We start from the raw sequence: 27818 nt of genomic DNA, 5'->3' as shown, positions 1-27818 counted from the left end.
AATCTAAACTTTTAATAGTATGTAGCAGTCTACCTACATCCCAGGCACAGGTTTGTGAAAGTCCCAGAGCTAATGAGGTTATAACTTTGTTCTCTCTTGCTCTTCATTCAAGGCACAATTCAATCCGAAGACAACTCAACCTGTCAAACCCAGACTTCAATATCCAACAACTTCAAAAACAGGAACAGTTGACTGGCATTGGTCGAATTAAACCAGAGTTATATAAGCAGAGGTCATTGGATAACGATGACGGGAGAAGGAGTAACAGTAAATCCTGTGGGAAACTGAACTTCATTTTAAAATATGACTGTGACTTAGAGCAACTCATAGTGAAGATCCACAAAGCTGTCAACTTGCCCGCCAAGGACTTTTCTGGGACTTCAGACCCTTACGTCAAGATCTATTTGCTTCCCGATCGGAAGACAAAACACCAGACTAAAGTGCACAGAAAGACCCTGAACCCAGTGTTTGATGAAGTGTTTTTATTTCCAGTTCCTTACAATGACCTTGCAGCCAGGAAGCTTCACTTTTCTGTCTATGACTTTGACAGGTTCTCTCGCCATGACTTAATCGGCCAAGTGGTGGTGGATCACTTCTTAGACTTGGCTGATTTTCCCAGGGAGTGCATCCTGTGGAAGGATATCGAATATGTCACCAACGTGAGTCCTAACATTTCTTCATTTTGGTCGAGGGTGGGGAGGGGGGAGCTTCTTGGTCAGCATGCAGACAGATTACTTATACCTTATTTTATTTGAGAGGTAGAGTACAAAATTTATCTCACTGTACTTAGAGCTGTTGCTTCAAATCTCCTTCTTCAGTTAAGTTTAGTCACTCAGTTGTATCCAACTCTCTGCGACCCCATTGACTGCAGCGTGCCAGACTTCCCTGTCCATCACCAGCTCCTGGAACTTGCTCAAAATCATGTCCATTGAGTTGGTGATGCCATCCAACCATCTCATCCTCTGTCGTCCCCCTCTTCCTCCTGCCTTCAATTTTTCCCAGCATCAGGGCCTTTTCTAATGAGTCAGTTCTCATCAGGTGGCCCAAGTATTAGAGTTTCAGCTTCAGCATCAGTCCTTCCAATGAGTATTCAGGACTGATTTCCTTTATGATTGACTAGTTTGACCTCCTTGCAGTCCAAGGGACTCTCAAGAGACTTCTCCAACACCACAGTTCAAAAGCATCAATTCTTCGGCACTCAGCCTTCTTTATGGTCCAGCTCTTACATCCATACACAACTACTGGAAAAACCATAGCTTTGACTAGATGGACCTTTGTTGACAAAGTAATGTCTCTGCTTTTTAAATATGCTGTTTAGATTGGTCATAGCTTTTCTTCCAAGGAGTGTCTTTTAATTTCATGGCTGCAGTCACCATTTGCAGTGATTTTGGAGCCCAAGAAAATAAAGTTTGTCACTGTTTCCGATGTTTCCCCATCTATTTGCCATGAAGGGATGGGACCAGATGCCGTGATCTTAGTTTTTTGAATATTGAGTTTTAAGCCAACTTTTTCACTCTCCTCTTTCACTTTCGTCAAGAGGCTCTTTAGTTCTTCTTCGCTTTCTGCCATAAGGGTTGTATCATTTGTATATCTGAGTTTATTGATATTTCTCCCGGCAACCTTGATTCCAGCTTGTGCTTCATCCAGCCCAACATTTCTCATGATGTACTCTGCATATAAGTTAAATAAGCAGGGTGACAATATACAGCCTTGACATAACTTCTTTCCCAATTTTGAACCAGTCCTTTGTTCATATCTAGTTCTAACTGTTGCTTCTTGACCTGCGTGCAGGTTTCTCAGGAAACAGGTTTCTCAGGAAACAGATAAGGTGGTCTGGTATTCCCATCTCTTTAAGATTCCACAGTTTGTTGTGATCCACATAGTCAAAGATTTTAGCGGAGTCAATGAAGCAGAAGTAGATGTTTTTCTGGAAACCTCCTTGTACCTTTCCAGAAGCAAGTCTTTCACAATACTTACTTTGTGGTTTCTAAGAATTACTCATGAAAGCAATATTGACAAGTCACAGTCTCTCTTTTCTACTTCCTAAGCAATTCCCTAATAGACATTAGATATTATCTGCCCTCCTTACCTCATTTTCTTTAGAGCTTTCTTAAGTTTGTTTGTGCTAAATGGATCCTGGCATTCTATTAACTGTTATCTGTAGCTGGGGGCACATTGCCTGACTCTCTGAGAGCATTAAGCCCTTGCCATGTTCTCAGGTCAGCTCAGCAGCATTTTTCATGATCATCACATCTTCAGCTTTAATCCCAGAAGTGAGAATGATGGAGAAGAGTTGGCACCACATTTTTAAATACAGAATCAAAGTTACAAGGAGGTCTGTCTGAAAAGATCTACAGATATTGGCAAAACTAATCTATACAAGGTCCAATCCTTTTTAGAGCCCAGAAGAGAGGGCAGAAGTATTGTGTTTTGTTGCCTTATATCCATGTTTACATTTAGACATGAGATCACAATGGTGGTATTTTCACTACATTTGCATCTGTTTCACTATCCTGCAGAGGGGTACTGACACTCCTGAAATAGAAAGGAAAATTGTACTATCTTAGGGGATTCTGATATTTTAAGACCACTCATGTCTTTTCCCTGTTCAGATTCACTCAGGTAACTTTGTTAGCTCATCTTCTGAAGGGAATATCATTCTCTTTCTCTGCCTTGGCATCCAAGACACCAAGCACCATAATTTTTATGCTTCTAGGTTAGTGATCTAGCTCGAGTTTGGATCCCATTTAGTGAAAGACTCTCACACCACTCAAGAAGAGAACACACAAAATCTCTGCCCAGTGACCCAATACCCACACTGATACTCTGTCATCTCAGTCACTTTTGTCAGCTGGGGACGCATGTTCCCAGGGACACCTTCTCTTCACGTGCTGTGTGATAGCAGGCCAACTTTGTCCTGCTACTCTGATAAGCAAAGTGAAGCATGGAGTTTTGCTGGCCTTTATTATAATGATGAGAAAAGAAAAGAAGGAACTGCAGAAGGAGCAGAGAACATCAGGTGATGAAATTAAGGTGACTAGGGAGACTGGGAAAGGAACACACCTCTTAAAACTTGAAAGGTTTTGATATTTGTAAACCCAAAAATGGTTGCTATAGGTGGCAAGGGCTGAATCCTAAATCCCAATTGCCAAAATCAGAAGGCAGTGCTAGAATCTTAAAAAAAAAAAAAGGGCAATGGGGGCAGGCTGCTGATACTAAGCAACGAATGGCTCAAGAATGAACCATCTCAGTGGAGTTCTTATCAAATCACTTTGTGTGTATGCTAAGATACTTCTGGCCAACAGTGATGAACCTTGGTACAGAGACAGTGGTCACGTCATCTAGTGTGACATCTTTTTTTATTTTTTGACTAATGGATTCTAGGATTCCATAAAATAACTGGAGTTGTTATTAGAATTCTCATCAGGGATCCTGCTGTGAGTTGCCTTCTAGAGATTTTGTGAGGAGAGTAACACTGAGTGCACAGTGGTTGATAAAAATCCGCATAAACTGATCCCTGGTGGGAAAGACTCCTCAAGCAGTTTCTCATGGGGTGAAAATATAGAGTGGAGGCCTGCAGAGGCCTTTTGGCCCTGAGATCACTGCCATTGCCACACTTTGCAACGACTGTGGTGGGAGGTTCCACTGATGGAGAATCCTGGGCTTCCATAGAGTTGAGGAGAATGTGAAATTATTTATCAAGGAGACAAACCATTAAGGCTAAAGGCCTCGAAACTCTCAGTTGTTTCCTCAGGCCAACAATAAATACTCTGAGCGCTGATGGCGTTTGGATGGCCAGCAGGAGAGAGGACGTCCTAAGAAAGAAATTACAGGTTGTTTCATAATCTACCATTAAAAAAATTTTTGTTTGAAAAATTACAATTTGGGGCCGTTTTAACTGTGCTTTTTTAAATGTACTTTGTACAAAGACTGAGAAGGAAAGTCTGAGATTTACCAAGGTTGCATTTTTATAATACACATGTATGTCACACAGTGTACACACTATACATGTACAGACTAATCAGGGAATAATGAGAATAACAGGCACGACCCACCCCTCAGCTGAAGAGCTGACCACCACCAAGTACTGATGATGACCCCTGGGTTGTCCTCCCCCATCACATTCTTTTAGCCCATTCCTGCCTAGAGGAAACCACTATCCTGAATTTTATTTGTAAGATAGTATTTTCTTCAGTTTTGTCTGTTTCTGCTTTTCATAGCTCTTCTTTGCCCTTTTTTTTTTCAGTCCACATTGATCATGACATTTAGCAATAGAGATGAATGGAGCTGTGGTTCATTTATTTTCATTACTGTGTAAATTTTCATTGTGGTGTATACATTAATTAGCTCTCTTATATTGATGATATTTGGGTTGTGATTAGTTTTTTATGGTTCTGAATAATACTACAGAGAACATTTTTTGTGTACATCTCCTGGTTCACACATGCATTAATTTCTCTAGGATGTAGCCCTGATAGAAATGTACACGTGCGTTCAGATTTTCTAGGCAGTGCCAAGTTCGTTTCTCCATCATGGCTGTACAAGTTCATCCTCCCACTGAGGTATGACAGTTCCTAATGCTCCACATTCTCACCGACTCCTGCAATTGTCACAGTGTTTAATATGTGTATGTGTGTACATGCATGTAAATATGATTTGTATATTCTTTGTTGCCAAGTGTAATGGTCCTTTGATATGTTCATTGGTCATTCACATTTCCTTCCTTGCTAAATGTTTGTTCAGCACTTTCATTGTTTTTTTCTATATATATGAATGCAACCCTTTGTTGGTTGTATGTATTACAAACATAATCTCTCCATTTATGGCTGCCTTTATACTCACTTGATGGTGTATATTGATCAATAGAGGTTCTTAAATTTAATGCAGTAAAATATATCAATATTCTCCATTGTAAGTTAGCACTTTTCTGTCTTATTTAAGAAATCCTTTCTTACCCTATTCATAAAGATACTTTTCCTATGTTTTTATTAGAAATTTTAATGTTTCACCTTTCTTAATTATGGTTTTAGTCCACCTCTGCTCTTCTTAGAAGGACAGTAATCTCACTATGAGGGCCTCACCTTCCTGATGTCATTTAAACATAATTACCACCCAGAGAACCCAAATACCACCATATTGGGGGTTCAGTCAGTTCAGTTGAGTTGCTCAGTTGTGTCTGACTCTGCGACCCCATGGACTGCAGCACGCCAGGCTTCCCTGTCCATCACCAACTCCCAGAGATTGCTCAAACTCATTTCCATTGAGTTAGTGATGCCATCCAACCATCTCATCCTCTGTCGTCCCCTTCTTCTGCCTTCAGTCTTGCCCAGCATCAGGGTCTTTTCCAACGTGTCAGTTCTTTGCATCAGGCCAAAGTATTGGAGTTTCAGCATCAGTCCTTCCAATGAGTATTCAGTACTGATTTCCTTTAGGATGGACTGGTTTGATCTCCTTGCAGTCCAAGGGACTCTCAAGAATCTTCTCCAATACCACAGTTCAAAAGCATCAGTTTTTCGGCGCTCAGCTTTCTGTATAGTCCAACTCTCACGTCCATACATGACTATTGGAAAAGCCATAGCTTTGACGAGACAGACCTTTGTTGGCAAAGTAATGTCTCTGCTTTTTAATATGCTGTCTAGGTTGCTCACAGCTTTTATTCCAAGGGGCAAGCATCTTTTAATTTCATGGCTGCAGTCACCATCTTCAGTGATTTTGGAGCCCCCCAAAATAAAGTCTGTCACTGTTTCCATTGTTTCCCCATCTATTTGCCATGAAGTGATGGGACTGGATGCCATGATCTTAGTTTTCTGAATGTTGAGCTTTAAGCCAACTTTTTCACTCTCCTTTCACTTTCATCAAGAGGCTCTTTAGTTCTTCGCTTTCTACCAAAAGGGTGGTGTCATCTGCATATCTGAGGTTACTGATATTTCTCCCAGCAATGTTGATTCCAGCTGTGCTTCATCCAGCCCAACATTTCTCATGATATACGAGAACTTATCTGCATATAGGTTAAATAAGCAGGGTGACAATATACAGCCTTGATGTACTCCTTACCTGATTTGGAGCCAGTCTATTGTTCCATGTCCAGTTCTAACTTGCTTCTTGACCTGCATACGGATTTCTCAGGAGGCAGGTCAGGTGGTCTGGTATTCCCATCTCTTGAAGAATTTTCTACAGTTTGTTGTGATCCACACAGTCAAAGGCTTTGGCATAGTCAATAAAGCAGAAGTAGATGTTTTTCTGGAACTCTCTTGCTTTTTCGATGATCCAACGGATGTAGGCGATTTGATCTCTGGTTCCTCTGCCTTTTCTAAATCCAGCTTGAACATCTGGAAGTTCACAGTTCACGTACTGTTGCTTCCATTACCTTAAGTCCAAAACAGGATGTATTTCCAGTATCTGCTTATTTAGGGCAGAAGTTCTTTTTTGTTTACCCTTTAAGGGTGTGACCCTCAGTCTTTAGTACTCCAGCCTTCATGCAGAATTCTTTCACAGTCCTCTAAAATCCAGGCACTAGGCCACCCAAGTTCATATTCACCTCCATTCAGACTCCAGCTCCACAGGTTACTTCTGTAGATTTATGCTTTCTCATTGTTTTTGGCACTGAAAAATTCTTTTCTCTGAGCCCTGCTACTCATTAAAAAGAATTTTATAACCTAGTATTTTTACTTGGAGGAGTTGCTGTGAACATCCACCCTACGTTTGAAACAAGTGTTTGCTATATTGCTCAAGGCCTGTTCAAAAGAGCAGTTTTTTACTTGTACTAACCAAATAATAATCTATGTATATGTGTATCTGTTATTTACTAACATAACTGCCTCATAGTTAAATGCCTCACAGTCCAATACAGAAAGAGCTTTAAGAGTTCCTGTAATCCAAAATCTTCATTTAGCACATTAAACTGAAGTGGAGGGCCATTGAGTCAGCCAGGGTCATGTAGCTGAATCATGGCCAAATAGGGCTTCAGATTGTTTTTCAATAGCCATTTTAGTCTCTTCAAGAAAAGGTGTCTCAAAATTACCATATATGCTGTTTTACTTTTCTTTCCCCTCTTTTCCTGGTTAATTTCATACGAAGCTTTTAGAATCCAACTTAAATGCCAATTCCTTGAACAACTCTTATATGAGCCCTGGACTGGGATAGGTTTTTCTGGTGAATGCTCTCATGATAGTCTATATTTCTATTATTATATCATCATGTCTTTTTTTTCCATATATATAAGGCTTTAAAATGCACATTTATTTACTCTTATTATTGTTGTTTGTGAATAATGTATATGTTTTATTAAAAGATTTAATTGAAGTATAAATGACAAATAACATTAGTTTCAGGTGTACAACATAATCATTTGTATTTGTATATATTGCAAAATGATAAGCATAGTAAGTCTAGTTGTTACCATACATAGTTACAGATTTAGTTCTTATGTTATTATACTATATGTATTTGTTCAGTTTTCTTTCTTCCCTGTTAGACTATAAGTGCAAAGACCTTACCAACTTGCTCACTACTCTGTGCTTAGCCTCTAGAATTATATCTGGAAATGATAATAATTAATAAGCACTAACTGACTAAAATGAAGTTTCTCATGAGGGGCTAATCTGGTGAGGCTCTAGGGACTGGTTTGTTTGGGGGAATGTTATGCAAAGCTGAATCTATTAAATAATTTTTTAATTTTGTTCTTTATTTCTCTAAGGAGATTATGAGTTTTATAAATGGTAGCAGTCAAATAAAAATTAATCCTCACACCTTCCTGTGAAGGAGCAAAAGGCAATTACTGAGTGTAAAAATGGTAGTTTAATTAAACTTCTCAACTATTGCAACCAGATCAATCAATATAATGCAATTTTGTAGCATGTATATCAGTCAGTGAGAGGATATAGTATCTGGGGAAGGCCAAAGTTGTGAGGGCATGAGTGTAGTGGTCTGATGAGTGTTGACTGCTGTGTTTATATGCTCTTTGCAGTTTTAGTACACCCCACTCATCACTGGCTCCCTGGGAAATAGGCAGTGAGCACTTCAGGAATTTCTCTCCATGGCTCACATAGAAACTGGTTCAGAGACTTTCTCTAGGACCTATGGTCGTCTCAGCTAGACTCTAATTTGGAGGCGGTGCTAGAGCTCTCCCATGGTACCAGCGGAAGTTACAAGGCTCCCTCTTTGCCAGTATCGATCCCAGTTCGTAAGAGGATAGGGTGCACCCTACAGCAGCATGGACCTTCTTTTGGTGGCTTCCCTGGTGGCTCAGTGGTAAAGAATCTGCCTGCAATGCAGGTGACACAGGAGAAGTGGGTTTGATCCCTGGATCAAGAAGATCCCCTGGAGGAGGAAATGGCAACCCATTCCAGTATTCTTGCCTGGAAAGTTCCATGGACAGAGAAGCCTGGCAGGGTGCAGGCTTTGAAACCATGGGGTTTCAAAGAGTCGGACACAAATGAGTGACTGAGCATACAGACCTTCTTTTAATGTTATAAATTTTAAAACCTTGCATTTCCACAAAAATTGGACTTTGTGAGTGATTGCAAAGTCTAATATTTTGCAGTAGTTGATTTAGAAGTCTCCCTGTTCTGTCTGCCAGGGCCCTGATAAATGTGGATACTTGGAACCACTCAGGGAAGATGAAAGTAATCAGGGAAGCCCAGGATGCTTGCTTCTCACAGTTGAATGCATATGGGGCAGGCAGTCTCCTGACTGAAGAAGTTTATTAATTTAATTCTGTTTCATTCCATTATACTGTGAGTCCTAAGTTGTTATCATATGATTCTACAACTTTGTCATATCTGGTGGTGTCATAGATGTATTAACAACTGGCTGGAGTTGGGCGATTAGGAGGGGACCTGATTTGTAGCATTTGCTCATTTCCGTGGTGTAAATTCTCCCAGAAGGGCTGATTTCAAGCTACCAATGTGACATCACTGAAGGTGGAGTTGGCAAAAGATGCTCATAATGGTTCTGGCAATCTGGTGCCAGCTGATAGAAGCCTGCTCAGTACCATGGCATGTAGTGCTGAAAACACTAAGGCTAACTGATTCTAAGAAACCAACTGTGTGAAAAGCTCCACAGAAAGCCCTGGTTTCCAGCTGGCAACAGAGAAGCCAAGTTCCTTCTCTAAATGTGAATGTGGGTGGGTTTCAACCATCACTGGTGTCTAATGAGCTGTATCTTCCTAAGAGCCCATTGAAGTCCACCCTACCGTTTTTCCCATTCATGATCCTTCACACATACTATCTGGTGGATGTTTAGATTATTCAGAGAGAGTGAAAAGGGGCAGAACTGCACAAAAGAACATCTGAAGGAAGGGATCAATAAAGCTTTAGGTCTCTGACAAATTGACTTTGATAGTTTTTATCATATCATAGTTTAAGTGCTAGGACAATGCATTTGCTTTTTTAAATGAAATATGTGAAATGTACAATAGTAGGTATAATGTGTATGTGTTACTGAACCGATTGGGTCCAGTTGCCCCATGTGCAGTGAAGCCAGTCTACTGACACCAGTTTGTGGTGAGGGAAAATACAGCATTTATTGCAAGGCACCCAGTGTAGGGTCAAGCAAGAATAACTGGCAGCTCATGCTTAAAAGGCCAGAACTCCCCGATGGCTTTTAGGGAAGTGCATTTAAAAGAAACATTGGGGTGGGGCCTTCAGGGTGCCTGATCAGCTCGTGGACATCCTTCTGATTGGTTGGTGGTGGGGTAACAGGGCGGTATTTCGAAAGTTAGCATCACCGACCTTCTGGTTCCAAACTGGAGTCTTTGAGCTTGTCATCATGCAGATAACTTCTTCCTGATGGGGTCTTAGTGTCTGCAAGACAACTCAAGGATATGGCTCAAAATATTATTAAAACCTTTAAAGAAGAAATAAAAGGTCCTTGACTTTGTTTTATGGCTAAACTAGTACTGTATTCACTTACTTGACTGTTTCCCTTTGTTCCTGCATTTTTTTCACTTCTCTGATTAAATTTGCTCTTTGGAACTCAGGGAAAAGGCCAGGAGGCCTAAGCTTTTCTACAGACAAGAAGTGGAGGACGTTGGGGTGAGGGAGGGATGTGTCCCTGGGGAGACCCCACAGGGTCCTGCTTGGTTTCATATGTCTGATTTAAAAATAAAACAAAATGCGTATCTGTCAGTGTAAAGTTTAGCTGAAGAAAGAGAACATCATCAGTCTCTCTGAAGCTCCCTGTTGTGTTCCTCCTCTGTCCCCAAGCTTTGCCTCCTGGGTAATCAGTATATTGAATTTCATATCTGTATTTCTCTTGTTTTTAAATCATTTTACCACATAAGAATAGGTTGTTCTATTTTCCCTTTTTGAAATTTATGTGAAAAAATCATATTTTATTTATTCTGCAAACTGTTACATTCAATATTGTGTGTACTGAGTCTCTTACATTCACCTGCACACTGCCAGACTGCCAGTTCTTTTGTTTTTTGGCAGGGTGTTTTAGCATCTCATTGTGTGATGTACCATATTTTACTTATCTGGTGTCTAGTCAATGGTTATCTGAATTAATTTTTTTTCCATTTTAGAAAATGCTGCTATATGTGTATGTTTTATAGATGTCTCCTGGTAAATATATGCAAAAATTTCTCTAAGATGTATACCTAGGAATAGTGTTGCTAGATTAAAATACTACCTCTTTCGTTAATATAATTTTTAAAGGTTACACTCCACTTACAGTTATTATGAAACATTAGCCATGTTCCCCATGTTGCACGGTATGTCCCAGCAGCAGTGCATAAGCCCATCTTAGTCTGTGTTCTCTCCACCACTTGGTATTGCTGCATACTTTAAGTCTGGGCTTAAAGAATCTGCCTGCAATGTGGGAGACCTGGGTTCAGTCCCTGGGTTGGGAAGATCCCCTAGAGAAGGGAACAGCTACCCACTCCAGTATTCTGGCCTGGAGAATTCCATAGACCCTATAGACCATGGAGTCGCAAAGAGTCAGACATGACAGAGTGACTTTCACTTTAAGACTGTGACCACAGAGTTTTTTGAGTTTTGTACATTGACAGTTATACCATGCATGAGTAAATAGGTGCTTTATGCTACTTTCCTTTTTGGTTCTTTTGACTTTTCTCTACAGCCCCCCTTTTACTTGTTTTATTACATTTATCTGAACTGCCAATACAAAGGCCAGTCTAATCATCCTTGGCTTGCTCCTAATCTCAAAAGGAATGCTCTGAATTTCCACCACTAAGGAAGACATTGCCTATAGACTTTGAACACCTGAATGGATACTGAATTTTATCAGATGATTTTTCTGAGTTTGTGGAGGTCATCATATGTTTTGCTTCTCTTATCTTTTAATGTGATGAATTACATTGCTTTATTTTCTGATTTTGGTGAGAACTTGTATTCCTGGGATAAATCGGGCTTGTACATGATGTATTTTTTTCATCTACATGGATATAAGTGAATGTATGTGTTCACCTGCTTAGTTTATTAATATTTTGTTAAAGATTTTTGCAACTAAATTAATGAGTAAGACAGCCCTCTGATTTTGTTTATTGCTATCTCTGTATCTGGTTTCATCATCAAAATAAGTGATGGAGCATTCTCTCTCTTTCTGGTTTTTCAAAGATCTTGTGTACAATTGAAATAATCTATTCCTTCAGTGTTCAGTAGAATTGACCCACACAACTTTCTGGGTCAGATGTTTACTTTGGGGTACAATGATTCCATTCCTTTAATGGATATAGCACTACACTGGGCAAGTTTTCTATTTCTTTATGAAATGATTTTGCTGATACAGATATTTTTAGAAGATTGCTTATTTCATTTATGGTTTAAATATATTGACTTGAAATTCTTCATAATCTTATCATTTTACTTTCTGCCTCATCTTTTCAGTTCAGTTCAGTCACTCAGTCGTGTCTGACTCTTTGCAACCCTATTAACTGCAGCACACCAGGCTTCCCTGTCCATCACCAACTCCCGGAGCCTGCTCAAACTCACATCCAACGAACTGGTGATGCCATCCAGCCATCTCATCCTCTGTCGTCCCCTTCTCCTCCTGCCTTCAGTTTTGCCCAGCATCAGGGTCTTTTCAGATGAGTCAGTTTTTTGCCTCAGGTCACCAAAGTATTAAGAGTTTCAGCTTCAACATCAGTCCTTCCAATGAATATTCAGGACTGATTTCCTTTAGGATGGACTGGTTGGATCTCCTTGCAGTCCAGGGGACTCTCAAGAGTCTTCTCCAATACCACAGTTCAAAAGCATCAGTTCTTCAGCACTCAGCTTTCTTTGTAGTCCAACTCTCACACCCATACATAGCTACTGGAAAAATCATAGCTTTGACTAGATGGACCTTTGTTGGCAAAGTAATGTCTCTGCTTTTCAATATGCTGTCTAGGTTGGTCATAACTTTTCTTCCAAGGAGCAAACGTCTTTTAATTTCATGGCTGCAGTCACCATTTGCAGTGATTTTGGAGCCCCAAAAAATAAAGTCTGTCACTGTTTCGATTGTTTCCCCATCTATTTGCCATGTAGTGGTGGGACCAGATGCCATGATCTTAGTTTTCTGAATGTAGAGTTTTAAACCAACTTTTCCACTGTCCTCTTTCACTTTCATCAAGAGGCTCTTTGGTTCTTCGCTTTCTGCCATAAGAGTGGTGTCATCTGCATATCTGAGGTTATTGATATTTCTCCCGTCAATCTTGATTCCAGCTTATGCTTCATCCAGCCAGGTATTTCTCATGATGTACTCTGCATATAAGTTAAATAAGCAGAGTGACAATATACAGCCTTGACGTACTCCATTCCCAATTTGGAGCCAGTCTGTTGTCCCATGTCCAGTTCTAACTGTTGTTTCTTGACCTGTATACAGATTTCTCGGGAGGCAGGTCAGGTGGTCGGGTATTCCCATCTCGAAGAATTTCCCACAGTTTGTTGTGATCCACATAGTCAAAGACTTTGGTGTAGTCAATAAAGCAGAAGTAGATGTTTTTCTGGAACTTTCTTGCTTTCTCAGTGATCCAATGGATGTTGGCAATTTGATCTCTGGTTCCTCTGCCTTTTCTTAATCCAGCTTGAACATCTGGAAGTTCATGCTTCATGTACTCACGTTGAAGCCTGACTTGGAGAATTTTGAGCATTACTTTGCTAGTGTGTGAGATGAATGCAATTGTGCAGTTGAACTAACAACCAAAAAAGATGTCCTTTTCATCATAGGGGACTGGAATACAAAAGTAGGAAGTCAAGAGATACCTTGCTGCTGCCGCTACTAATTCGCTTCAGTCGTGTCCAACTCTGTGCGACCCCATAGACGGCCGCCCACCAGGCTCCCCCGTCCCTGGGATTCTCCAGGCAAGAACACTGGAGTGGGTTGCCATCTCCTTCTCCAATGCATGAAAGTGAAAAGTGAAAGTAAAGTTGCTCAGTCACGTCCGACTCTTCACGACCCCATGGACTGCAGCCCACCAGGCTCCTCCGTCCATGGAATTTTCCAGGCAGGAGTTCTGGAGTGGGGTGCCATTGCCTTCTCCGAGAGATACCTTGAGTAACAGGCAAATTTATTCTTGGAATACAAAATGAAGCAGGGCAAAGGCTAGGAGTTTTGTGAAGAGAACGCACTGGTCATAGCAAACACCCTCTTCCAACAACATAAGAGATAACTCAACACATGGACATCACCAGATAGTCAATACCAAAATCAGATTGATTATATTCTTTCCAGCCAAAGATGGAGAAACTATACAGTCAGCAAAAGCAAAACTGGGATCATGAACTCCTTATTGCCAAATTCAGACTTAAAATGAAGAAAGTAGGGAAAGCCACTAGATCATTCAGGTATGACCTAAATCAAATCCCTTACGATTATCCAGTGGATGTGACAACTAGATTCAAGGGATTATTTCTGATAGGCAGAATACCTGAAGAACTATGGATGGAGGTCTGTGACATTGTACAGGAGGCAATGATCAATAACATCCCCAAGAAAAAGAAATTCAAAAAGGCAAAATGGTTGTCTGAGCAGGCCCTACAAATAGCTAAAGCTTGCTTTACAATTTTGTGTTGGTTTCTGCTATACAATAGTGTGCATCAGTCATAATTATACATACCTCCCTTCTCTCCTAAGCCTGCCACTCCTCCCCACATCCTATCTGTTTAGATCATCATAGAGTGCCAGGCTGGGCTCTCTGTGTTATTTAGCAACTGCCTACTAACTGTCTGTTTTACACATGATAGCATAATTTCTCAATTCATCCCACTCTTCCCTTTCCCCACTGTGTCTGTGGGTTCGTTCTCTACTAGGTTCATCAGTACTATTTTTCTAGATTCCATATATATGCATTAATATACAATGCTTATTTTTCTCTTTCTGACTTACTTCACTCTGCACTCTAGGTTCATCCACCTCACTGCAATTGACTCAAATTTGTCCTTTTTATGGCTGAGTAATAGTCTATTGTATAAAGGTACCACAACTTCTTTATCCATTCATCTGTCAGTGGACATCTAGGTTGCTTCCATCCTGGCTATTGTAAATATTGCTGCAGTGAACATTGAGGTACATGTATCTTTTAGAATTGTGTTTTTTTTCAGGGTATCTGCCCATTAGTGGGATTGCTGGGTCATATGGTAGATTTATTCATAGTTTTTTAAGGACTCTCCACACTGTTTTCCATAATGGCTGTATCAGTTTACATTCCCACCAACAGTGTAAGGGAGTTCCCTTTTCCCCACATCCTCCTCAGTATTTATTGTTTATAGATTTTTTGATGACCATTCTGACTGATGTGAGGTGATACCCCATTATAGTTTTGATTGGCATTTCGCTAATAATGAACGATGTTGACCATCTTTTCATGTGATCATTGGCCACCTGTATGCCTTCTTTGGAGAAATGTCTGTTTAGGTCTTCTGACCATTTTTTGATTGGGTTGTTTGTTTTTCTGATATTGAGCTGTATGAGCTGCTTGTGTGTTTTGGAGATTAACCCTTGTCAGTTACTTCATTTGCAATTATTTTCTCCCATTCTGAGGGTTGTCTTTTCATCTTGTTTATAGTTTCCTTTGCTGTGCAAAAGCTTTAAAGTTTTATTAGGTCCCATTTGTTTATTTTTGTTTTATTTCCTTTAAGAGGTGAGTCAGAGAGAATCTTGCTACAATTTATGTCAAAGAGTGTATTGCCTATGTTTTACTCTAACAGGTTTAGGTTTCCAGCCTTACATTTAAGTGTTGAATGCATTTTGAGTTTATTTTTGTGGATAGTGTTAGGAAGTGTTCTGATTTCATTCTTTTACATGCAGCTGTCCTGTTTTCCCAGCACCATTTAATGAAGAGGCATTTTTCTCCATTGTATGTTCTGACCTCCTTTGTAATAGATTAGTTGACCATAGATGTGTGGGTTTTTCTCTGGACTTTCTATCTTGTTGCAGTGATCTATATTTCTGTTTTTTTGCTGATACCATACTGTTTTGATTACTGTAGCTTAATAGTATAGTATAAAGTCAGGGAGCCTGTTTCGTCTAGCTTCATTTTCTTTCTGAAGATTGCTTTGGCTATTCAGAGGTCTTTGTGTTTCCATACAAACTGAAAGTTTTTGGTTCCTATTCTGTGAAAAATGCCATTGATAATTTGATAGGGATTGCATTGTATCTGTAGATTGCTTTGGCTAGTATAGTCATTTGTATAATATTGATTCTTCCAATCCAAGAACATAGTACATCTCTCTGTCTGTTTATATCATCTTTGAGTACTTTAATAAATATCTTATAGTTTTCTGAGTACAGGTCTTTTGCCTCCATAGGTAGATTCATTCCTAGGTATTTTATTATTTCTGATGTGATGGTAAATGGGATTGTTTTCTCAATTTCTCTTTCTGATCTTTCATTGTTAGTGTATAGGAATGCAAGAGATTTCAGTGTATTCATTTCATACCCTGAAACTTTACCAAATTTATTAATGAGCTCTAGTAGTCTTCAGCCCACTCCAGTACACTTGCCTGGACAATCCCATGGATGGAGGAGACTGGTAGGTTTCAGTCCATGGGGTCGCGCAGAGTCGGACACAACTGAGCGACTTCACTTTCACCTTTCACTTTCATACGTTGGAGAAGGAAATGGCAACCCACTCCAGTATTCTTGCCTGGAGAATCCCAGGGATAGAGGAGCTTGGTGTGCTGCCGTCTGTGGGGTCACACAGAGTCGGACACGACTGAAGCGACTTAGCAGCAGCAGCAGCAGTAGTCTTCTGGTAGCATCTTTAGGATTTTCTGTCTATAGCATCATGTCCTCTTCAAAAAATGACATTTTAACTTCTTTTTTTCTGATTTGGAGTCATTTCTTTTTCTTTGATTGCTGTGGCTAAGACATTCAAAATCATGTTGAATAAAAGTGGTGAGAGGTGACATCCTTCTCTTGTTCCTGATTGTAGAGGAAATGCTTTTAGTTTTTCACTGTTGAGAATGATGTTTGCTGTGGGTTTGTCATATATAGCCCTTATTATATTGAGGTATGTTCCCTCTGTGCCCACTTTCTGGAGAGTTTTCTCATAAATGGGTGTTCAGTTCAGTTCAGTCGCTCAGTCGTGTCCGACTCTGCGACCCCATGAACTGCAGCACGCCAGGCCTCCCTGTCCATCACCAACTCCCGGAGTTCACCCTAACTCATGTCCGTTGAGTCAGTGATGCTATCCAACCATCTCATCCTCTGTCGTCCCCTTCTCCTCCTGTCCTCAATCCTTCCCAGCATCAGAGTCTTTTCCAATGAGTCAGCTCTTCGCATCAGGTGGCCAAAGTATTGGAGTTTCAGCTTCAACATCAGTCCTTCCAATGAACACCCAGGACTGATCTCCTTTAGGATGGACTGGTTGGATCTCCTTGCTGTCCAAGGGACTCTCAAGAGTCTTCTCCAACACCACAGTTCAAAAGCATCAATTCTTTGGCACTCAGCTTTCTTTATGGTCCAACTCTCACATCTATACGTGACTACTGGAAAAACCATAGCCTTGAGTAGATGGACCTTTGTTAACAAAGTAATGTCTCTGCTTTTTAATATGCTGTCTAGTTTGCTCGTAACTTTCCTTCCAAGGAGTAAGCATCTTTTAATTTCATGGCTGCAGTCACCATCTGCAGTGAATTTGGAGCCCCCCAAAATAAAATTAGCCACTGTTTCCACTGTTTCCCCATCTATTTGCCATGAAGTGATGGGACCAGATGCCATGATCTTAGTTTTCTGAATGTTGAGCTTTAAGCCAACTTTTTCACTCTCCTCCTTCAGTTTCATCAAGAGGCTCTTTAGTTCTTCTTTGCTTTCTGCCATGAGGGTGGTGTCATCTGCATATCTGAGGCTATTGATATTTCTCCTGGCAGTCTTGATTCCAGCTTGTGTTTCTTCCAGCCCAGCGTTTCTCATGATGTACTCTGCATATAAGTTAAATAAGCAGGTGTTAAAGTTTGTCAAAAGGCTTTTCTACATCTGTTGAGATGGGTCATAGGGTTTTTATCCTTCAATTTGTTAATGTGGTGTATCACACTGCTTGATTTGTAGATATTGAAAAATCCTTGCGTCCCTGTTCAACTAAGTGTTATTTGATAAGTTCTGCAGTTACTCGCCTCACTAAACAAGCCCTCCTTAGGTCTACCCAGAACAGATTAGGTATCCTTAATGTGCTTTTAAAGTTTCCTGTTTGTTCCTCTTCACAGCAGTTATCACATTTGATTGTGAGTGTCTGTTTATCCTTGGCCATTCTGCTAGACAAGATACTCTTCAGGGCAGACTGTGACTATACCCTCAGTACTTAACCTAAGAGTTGGATGTTAAATGCATTTTGAGTGAATGAATGAAGATAGCTCCAATATAGTGTGTGTGTCTTTAATGTGATTCTCTAGAAGCAGAGGCTGAGAGGATTCTTTTTCAGTGATTTATTGAGGGACTGCTATTCTGTAAGGAGGTAAGGGGAACAGGATAGGAAAAGAGAGGGGTTCTGCTAAAGCCTGTCCCGAGTCTGATCCCACAGGGAGCTATGGAATATGAAAGGCACCACCACAGAGGTATTGGACCCTGAGATAAGGGAGCTGCCTTTTAACCTTGTACTACTTTGTCATTGGCTGCAGGGCAAGAGAGCAACTTGCCAGTCATTGTAAGGTGGCTCCCATCAGCTGAGGAGGATTCCTTTAAGAAGGATGCAGCTGTGAGCTGTGGACAGCCAATACTCACAGTAGCTAAGGAGTGGGTGCACCGGCCTGGTAATGGGGATCTAGGCAAGATTTAGTGGCGTCTACTACAGTGTGATAGAATAATAGGAAAAGGGGTTACAGAAACACAGGAGAAACATTGACTCATGTGACCTCTGAGGTGGAGGGAAATGATAACAGGGAGAAAGGACACTCTTCCTCCCTCACTACCCCTACCCTTTGTACTCCTTTCCCAGCCACGGTTCTGCTTGCTGCCTTGGTGTGGGTACCAAAGGCAGGTGTCTGCATAGCCGACTGGATGCTCCTGAGAGGGAGGCTGGCTTTGCGGGGAGCTGGAGTGTACTCCACTTGGTGCCCCTTACACAGTCAGATATCTCCTTGACTGAATACATGGGAACAACACAGTTCAGTGAAAAAGATCAGCAAACCTGAAGGAGAACTTAATAGAGTTGTCAAGGACAGCTATTTCATTTTTGAAAAAAGGTGAGACCAGTCAGGTAGAATGTCCCTGGACCACTGTTAGTGATCTTCTACCTGTGGAAGCATTATTGTCCAAAATAGCAAGCCAGTTCCCTGACAGAAAGCTTTGTCCCATGGATTGGCATTTGCTTGCTTGGAAAATGAGTTTTGAGCCTTTGGAGAATCAAAGTCATCTGTGGTATTTACAATACAGCCTTACTGTCCAGTAGCTAAGTGTAGTCTAATTCTGACAGATGGCTCTCAAGGGAAATTTTCTTTCAGATTGGATTATGCTTCCATGCTGAAATGCTCTAATTAAGGGGAGTCTATAAACATAGTGGGGAGGGGAAGAGAGGGTAAGGTGGGCTGTTTCTTAGGAAGCTGTTTTGGAAAATGGCCATGTTTGCAATCTTTATCCTCCCAGCTCCACACGCACAGCTACACTGAGAATCTAGGCCACTGCTCTGCTAAAAGCATGGTAGCGCTGGATCAATGGTCAGCTTTCACCAAGGAGCCCTGACTTCACTTCCTTTGAGGCCCTGCCCCTCTAGCCTCACCTCCATCTGGTTTTGGCTTTTAACAGTCATGTTAACTAACTTTGTAACTATATCAAGGTATAATTTCCAGGATAATTGTTTCATCAACATGATCAGGACTGATTTTTTAAAACTCCAATTGATCTATCAGGTCAGTTGTCTTAAACATTGCTAACCATTCTTTTATAAATCTAATACTTTGATTTTAAGGTTCCACCCTATTTCCTTTCTCTTTTTTTCTCTTGTCCTTTTTTTCTATTACCTTTCTTAATTCTTACCAATTTGATACCTAAGTAGCTGTAGGAAAAGACTACATGACTGTCAGATATAAAAGGATGAATATTGCATGAGTGAGTTTGGAAAAATCTAATCTGGAAGTTATGGAGTGGGTTCGGTTAAGAAGTGAGTTCCAGTTCTGTCTCTATTATTTATTCAACAAGTGTTTTTGGATACCTACTATGTGCCAGGTAACATGCTAGGCACTGAGTACATATGGTCCCTGCTCTCTTAGAGTTTAAAGTCCTGAGACATGTAGGAAAAGGGGACAGATAGGAAACAAAAATTTTCACAGATAATTATTTACGTGTGTGATTGGTACTGTGAAGAAGACATAGGTGAGTACTACTTTCAAGACCTAACCTAGCCTGGTGCATCAAAGAAGGATGCTTAAGGAGACAATATTGAATCTGAGGCCAAAGGAAAGTTAGGTGTTGACCTGGAGGAAGGCAGAGTTCCAGACAAAAGGAATTGGCATGTGTAGAGGTCCTGAGACAGAAACAGTTTTGGCAAGTTCCAAGAGCAGAAAGCATAGACTGGTTAAAAGGGGGAAACAAGATGGAAAATGGACCAGAACTCAGATAAGAGCAAAATTAAATAGAGTCTTAGAGCAAAATAAATCTTTGGGTCCTGATTTTCTGAGTAATTTTTGAAGGATTTTGAGCAGTGCCAGATATAGATTTATGATCCTAAAAATCGCTCAGGCTGCAGTGCAGAGAGTGGAGAAGAGGGGACAGTGAGGAAGGAGTCAGGCTGTTGTAGAAAGCCAGGAGTGATGATTTTTCTCACCAGGATCGTGGTAACAGGAGAAAAGTAGCAAATTCCAGGGTTTTTTTTTTTTGTTTTATGAAAGAATAATTGGTAGACAATAAATTTTATGTTTAGGGTACACAGTTTTTACAGTTTGACATATGTGTTGTCATACATATACATTTATGAAAACATCACCATAACCAAAATATTGAATATTTTTATCACCCCTAAAACTCATGCCGTTTTGTATCTCCTCCTTACCTCCCCTCCCCACTATCCATTCTCCAGTCCCCAGGGAACTGTTGTTCTGGATTTTGTCCGTAGAGATTAGTTGGGATTTCTCTAGAATTTTGTATACATAAGAACCATACAGTATGTTCTTTGTTTTGTTTAGATTTTTTTCCAATCAGAATAATAACTTTGAGATTCATCCATGTTGTTGTATTAATAGTTCAATCCTTTGTTGCAAATTACTACTACAGTGCACATCTGTGTGTAATAACACACACCACTATTTGCTTATCCATTGCTCATTTGGATTATTATTATTGAAGTATTTGGGTTATTTTCAGTTTGGGACTATTACAGATGAACCTATCAGCATTCATGCGCTTTGTATGGGGATATACTTTCATTTTTCCTGCGTTATTTCCTAGGAGTAGAATGGCTGGGCCTTGTGATAGGTGTATCTTTACCTTTTAAAGAAACTGCCAAACTGTTTATTTTACCAAATTGGTTATGCCATTTTACACCCACACCAATGATGATCCAAGTTTTTGTTGCCCTACATTCTCACCAACACTTGGCAAGGTCAGTCTTTAATTTTAGATATTCTAAGGAGTATAAAATGGAATCTCATTGTGGTTTAATTTGCATTTCCCTGACGACTTATTATGCTGAGCATCTTTTCATGTGCTTATCTACCATCTGTTTATGTTCTTTGTTGTTGAAGTGTCTATTCAAATCTTTTGTCCAATTTTAAACTTGGTTGTTCACTTTCTTATTATTGAGTCGTAAGTGTTCTTTCTATATTTCAGATGCCAATTATTTCTCCTAATATATGATGTGCAAATATTTTCTCCCAAACTGTGGTTTGTATTTCCACTCTCTTAACATTGTCTCTTGAAAGGAAGAATTTCTTAATTTTGCTCAAGTCCATTTTGTCAGTTTAACCTTTTACAGAGTGTGCGTTTAGTGACATATCAAAGAAATCTTTGTCTCATCCAGATTCATACAGTATGATTTTATATTGTTTTTTTAGAAGTTTTATACTTTTAACTCTTATATTTAACTCTTATGGACTATGAACCATTTTTATTTATTTTAATATGTAGTGTGAGATATGGATTGGAGAGTTAGTTTTTTTGCATACAATATCCAATTATTCCAGCACCGTTGTTGTAAAAACTGTACTTTATCTATGTAACTGTCTTTTGCACTTTTGAAGAAAATTGCTTGATCATATATACAGGTCTATTTCTAGACTCTCTTCTTTTCCAGTGCTCTATTTGTCTATCTTTACTCCCATACCACAGTGTCTTGATTATTGCAGATTTATTTTAAGTCCTAAAATCAAGTAATGTGGGTGTTCCAACTTTGTCCTACTTTTTGCAAAGTGGTTTTGGTTTTTCTGGGCCCTTCAAATTTCCATATGAATTTATGATCAGCTTATCTATTTACACACATAGGCACAACACACTGTCAGAAGCTTGATTAGGATTGCATAAGATCAATTTGGAAAAAGAATACACATCTTAAAAATATATATTGAGTCTTCCCAGTCACGGTATGTATCTCTCCATTTAATATGTCTTCTTAAATTTATTTCAGCAACATTTTGTAGTACAGATATCGGCAGTTCTCTCAGTGTTCATCTTTGTCCTCCCTGGTACTGTGCCCTATAAACTGTAGCTGCAGTGGACTTTCCAGACCCCAAGTCCATTTTCTTAACTCAGGCTCCCACTGGGCTCTTCCTGGGTTTCAACCTTTGTGTTGTATCTTTTCAGGGGGTGAGCTGGGGCAATCATAAGACCGCCTTGTTTGTTTCTTGTTTTTCAGGTATCACTTATCTTCACTGGCTGGTGTCTAGTGTCTTGTAACCCATGTTTCATGTACTTTGTCCAGATTTTTACTTGTTTAAAATGTGACGGTAAATTCATTTACTGTTTTCCCATCATTGTCAGAAGTGATTAATTTTCTGTGAGACTTAAAGAAATGATGTTGTTGTTCAGTCGCCAAGTCATGTCTCATTCTTCACGACCCCATGGGCTGCAGCACACCAGGCTTCCGTGTCCCTCACCATCTCCTGGAGTTTGCCCAAGTTCATGTCCATTGAATCGGTGATGCCATCCAACCATCTCATTCTTTGTTGCCCTCTTCTCCTTCTGACTTGAGTCTTTCCCAGCACGAGGGTCTTTTCCAATGAGTCAGCTGTTCAAATCAGGTGGCCAAAGTATTGGAGCTTCAGCTTCAGCATCATGCCTTCCAAAGAGTATTCAGGGTTGATTTCCTTTAAGATGGACTGATTTGATTTCCTTGCTGTCCAAGAGACCCTCAAGAGTCTTCTCCAACACCACAGTTTGAAAGCATCAATTCTTTGGCACTCTGCCTTTTTTTACTGTTTAGCTCTCACATCCATACATGACAGCTGGAAAGACCATAGCTTTGACTATATGGACCTTTGTCAGCAACATGATGTCTTTGCTTTTTAACATACTGTCTAAGTTTGTCATACACTTAAAAAATGGAAATAGTGAAAGATGATTTTTTGGTTCCCAGCATGAGCAACCTCAAGGAAGGTGTTGGTATTTACAGAAATAGGAAGCAATAGATGGAGAATAGGTTGGTGTGGTTTTTTTTTTTAATGTTGATAAGACCATTTTTAACATATTGAGTTTGCACTTCTGGTGAAATATTCAAGAAAAAAATTTAAAAAGCAGTTGTATATACAGATATACAAGGCTAGAGCTCAGAAGCAGAGTACGAGTTGAAAATACGAATTTATAAATTGTCTACATATATTGTTTATGGTATTTGAATCATAGAGGTTGATGAAGTTACTTTATAGAGAATCTATAGTGAAGAATGCAAAGAACATGAGACAAGTTCCTGAGACCTTAAAGTAACTTGAAGTAGGACAACCAAAGAGGTAAAAGGAAAACTGATACTGTATTGTGGAAGCCCCTGGAAGCATGTTTCAAGGAACTGTGAGTGGTCAGGTGTGTCAACAGCTGCACTGATGTCAGTTAACAAAGGCCTGAACAAATCCATTGGATTGTGCAACATGAAAGTCTTTGGTGACTCTACTTATTGGAGTCAGCAGCAAGGGCAGAAGCCAGAGTGGAGTAGACTGAATAGCTAGTCAAGTAGGGGAACTTAAAGATGCAGGAAAAAGAACATGAGCAGTAGAGGGCACCCCGTGCCCAGGAGCCCATGGGAAGGTAAGAATGAAGGCAATCCAGAACAGAATTGGTGGGTCAGCTTCCAACAGTACACTTCCTTCCCCATCACAAGTGGGAAGGAGAGGCCCCACACAAGCAGGAAGCTTCATGTAGCCCCATCTGCTGACACGTCTTCTCCATGAAGCATGACGTGAACTGTGTGCTGAGTGTGAGTATGAAAGGGCCCCTTCCTCTAGGAAGCTGGTGATCCTTTGGGATGTACCAGTCTGATTGCTCTTACAGCAACTACAGAATATAAACTTGTTGACTCAGCCTCAGTTCAGTTCAGTTGCTCAGTTGTGTTAGACTCTTTGCGACCCCATGGACCACAGCACACCAGGGTCCCTTGTCTATCACTAACTCCCAGAGCTTGCTCAAATTCATTTCCATTGAGTCAGTGATGCCATCCAACCATCTCATCCTTGGTCATCCCCTTCTCCTGCCTTCAATCTTTCCCAGAGTCAGGGTCTTTTCAAATGAGTCAGTTCTTCACATCAGGTGGCCAAAGTATTGGAGTTTCAGCTTCAGCATCAGTCCTTCTAATGAATATTCGGGACTGATTTCCTTTAGGATGGACTGGTTGGGTCTCCTTGCAGTCCAAGGGACTCTCAAGAGTCTTCTCCAACACCACAGTTCAAAAGCATCAGTTCTTCTGTGCTCAGCTTTCTTTATAGTCCAACTCTCACGTCCATGCATGACTACTGGAAAAGCCATAGCTTTGACTAGACGGACATTTGTTGGCAAAGTAATGTCTCTGCTTTTTTAATGTACTGTCTAGGTTGGTCATAGCTTTTCTTCCAAAGAGCAAGCATCTTTTAATTTCATGGCTGCAGTCACTATCTGCAGTGATTTTGGAGCCCAAGAAAATAAAGTCTGTCACTATTTCCATTGTTTCCCCATCTGTTTGCCATGAAGTGATGGGACTGGATGCCATGATCTTAGTTTTCTGAATGTTGAGTTTTAAGCCAACTTTTTCACTCTCCTCTTTTACTTTCATCAAGAGGCTCTTTAGTTTTTCTTCACTTTCTGCCATAAGGGTGGTGTCATCTGCATATCTGAGGTTATTGATAATTTTATCAATAAAAAAGGTATTTTTTTAAAAAAGATATTTTAATTTTCAGAAATAATTTGTTGACTGTTCCCTTTATTATCAAGAAAACTTGAGTAAAAACAGAAGGTTGGATAACCCTGAGTACAAAGTCACTTGTGATTCCTCTGCGCATAGACAGGCAGTGTAAACGTTTGGATATGGCTCTTCTGTATTGCCTCTGTCCATGGCTCTTCAGTGCAACTTTTATATGTTTCTGACATGATTTGGCCCACTTCCTTGCTTTTCTTTGTGTAAGGGAAGAAGCAGAATGCACAGCTGTTTCTCTCAGAGGACCCTCCCTGCGAATGGTGGGGCCCCTGTCCCTTGATAGCTGGTCAGGGTTTCTGTGGCAGCCAGGCAGCCCTGGGCAAACACTCATTCCATGTACAACCTTCAGAGGAAGCTTGTCTGGCTGCTTCTGTTTTGGAGGTCAAGAGGTCCCAGTCATTGCTTCTGAAAGAGAAGCTGGCACTGATCAGTTAGCCAATCTTATTTTCAGATAGTCTTATGAAAACATTCAGTTCAAAGCAGGGTAACGCTTGGAGGGCCAGTGCTGGGGCGAGTCTCATATGCAGCTTTAGGGATCTTAGGGCCAGTGTCTCTTCAGCAGAGGATGCTGCTGCCCTGGGGAATAAGGACATTTGCAGATATGCGGTGCTTCCACTTAAGCCTGGAGGGAAGTGTCTCACTAGTTATTCACAACAGGATATGGACAGCAGCTTGTTGAGGGGATGGGAAACTGAACAGAAGAAATGTTGAAGTTTTGCCATATTGAGACAGAGATCAATGAAAGAGGGCATGCAGGGATGGTCAAGTCCCAGTGAAGCACTGATCTTTCAACAGACGTTGTGAGTCAGGCTCAACGCTAGGCACTGGGATGCCCATAGAAATGGAAGGAAGAAACCACACGCTGGCAGAGGCTTGAGTCTGTGGCATCAGAGTAGGAAGCCATTTCTAAGAAGAAGCAACTCGTCTCTAGCTCTGTTTATTCCCTTCTCACCCTGGAAGAGTGAGATGCAAGGGAAGAGAGAAAATTCACTGATAAGGGACTTTCCTTAATACCTGGGTTTCATATTCTAGATTCTTTCAGAATGAAAAGGCACACTTTCAGCGTAGAAGGAGTCACCCAATCAGGTCATGCGCTGCATAATAACTATAGTTTAAACACACTCTTACAGAAAAAATAGGCGATTTCCCCTTCAGAGACATGCATGGGCTCTAAGAGTCCACCTGAGAGTCTTGTGTTGGCCTCTTCATCAACCTCATCACCCTCCCCAGCCCCTATCAATCTGTTCCCAAAAAGAAATGTCACCAGATGGCCCTGCAAATGTTACCTGGCCGTCAGCATGGCTTCACCCAAAACAGGGAGGCATTAGAGAATTTACTCCATACTTCATTTCCCCCATTTCAAGTCAGTTTTGGACCCTTTATGGGCATTTATTACTTTCTTAACACACTGGGCTGGACAGTAAGGCCCATAATCCAACTGTTAGTAAAGAATCTTGCTTTTACATTTAGCGGGGGAGGGTCCAGTGACTCACAGATCCAAGTATCTTGTAAGAACTCCCCTCTTGTTAGCATGTAATACCAGATTTTACTGCCCTCTGCTTCATGAGCTGCGCACTCCCTCAGCATTCTCAATACCTTGAGCTATTTTTAACATTTAATCCTTTCCAGATAGAAGAACCATCAAACCTGCTCTTCTTTTTTTCCCTTTTTTGTGCAAAGAGAATCCTTCTATATTTTCAGATTGTGGATGGGTGGTTTTTAGGGATTGAGCTGGTCTTTTTGAAAAATGGCCTTTTCTTTTGTTGTCTCTTAGATTTCACACCCAGATGTGGGCATCAGGTCTGGTCCTGACCCTAGTCTGTGTCTTTCTCAATGGTAGCAGTTATAGAAAAGTAGCAGAGGTCAGTTTGGCTGGTCCTGGAGAAAAAGATAGAAGCTGAACCTCCACCAACTGAGATGATGACATGGCCATGGCCAGGCAAAGGGACCACACACCCTGACGTGGTTTGAGCTCCCCACATCTTTGAAGAAGTGTCAAGTCACAAAATTCAGAAGTAAATTTGGAATAGGAAATTTCAAGTGGGTCCCTGCCTGCTGTTACCACCAGTTACTCTCTTCACAATAGGGTTGAAAACTTCTCAGGGTTGCTAGGGGCTGGGAAAGGGGGAGAGGGGGGTTCATTGGTAAATGGATAGTGGCTGGAATAATGCAGAAGTTCTGGGAATGCATAGTGGTGATGGTCACACACCATTGTGAATGTACTTAGTGCCACTGAATTGTACACTTACAGATAGTTAAAGTAGCAAATTTTATGTAACATGTATTTTACCACAACTTGAAAAATATTCAGAAAAATAAAAACTCTCTGCTGGGATATGTAAAAGACTTGGAGGCAGCAGAGGAGAGCCCAGACCTGAGTGCCCAGAGCTGTCTCCTGCAGGGCACAGGGACAGTATCTCGGAGGATGGCTCCTCTTTGTTTCAGAGGAGGCCCAGGCAGTGAGGGCTGGAGACCCCACCGACACCTGTACTAACACAGTTTACCCCTTTTATTTCATTCTCTTCCCCTATTTCTCAATGTCTGTCACTATCTCTGTGCAAGGTTCTCTCCTGGACACTGAGCACATCCATTGGAAATATAAAACCAGACAAGAATCTTAATTAAAAAAGAATTTTCTTTTTTGCATATCATCAGTGAAGTCAAGGAACAGCTGCAGGGTGGTTGAACCCTTTAGGCTCTGAGTGCCCACGTGGAACTGGCGTCCCAGCAAGTTTCTGCAGGAGGAAGAAGGGACTCAAGAGTAATGCATGCCTCCTAGATGTCAGACCCTGGGTTCAGTACATTTATATGTTTCCCAATTAATTTTCGCAAAAGTGGTATAGGTATGATGCCCATTTTACAGAAGAAGAAACTGAAGTATAGAGGGGTTCATTAATTGCCTAAGGTCACACAAGTAATAAAAGGTGGAACAAGGTAAGCCTATTTAGAGCCCGTGTTGTGAAACTTATGCTTATTTCATTTTACCACACTTCAGAATATCTGTCCTAGTATAAAAATATGCTTTGAACAATGCCTTCATCAACTCCAGAGTAGAAATTTGTTTGTATCATGATATGTG

General features: G+C 40.6%; 1 protein-coding gene across 5 annotated transcripts in view; it reads left to right on the top strand.

Moving 5' to 3' along the window:
- SYT9 (synaptotagmin 9) overlaps window positions 1-27818 on the top strand; it is a 319437-nt gene that overhangs the window by 196378 nt on the left and 95241 nt on the right. For all 5 annotated transcript variants that reach the window (XR_014068686.1, XR_014068687.1, XM_081540900.1 and 2 more), the window contains exon 3: window positions 113-659. Coding sequence is in view for 3 of the 5 variants with exons in the window: in XM_081540900.1 (XP_081397026.1) it covers window positions 113-659 (547 nt within the window). In the remaining 2 variants the exon portion in view is untranslated. The remainder of the gene's footprint in view (window positions 1-112; window positions 660-27818) is intronic.

The sequence above is a fragment of the Giraffa tippelskirchi genome, chromosome 11, assembly GCF_054371585.1.
Source record: "Giraffa tippelskirchi isolate mGirTip1 chromosome 11, T2T-mGirTip1v1.2.pri, whole genome shotgun sequence".
Classification (NCBI taxonomy): domain Eukaryota; kingdom Metazoa; phylum Chordata; class Mammalia; order Artiodactyla; family Giraffidae; genus Giraffa; species Giraffa tippelskirchi.
This window is presented reverse-complemented; position numbering and strand designations above follow the sequence as displayed.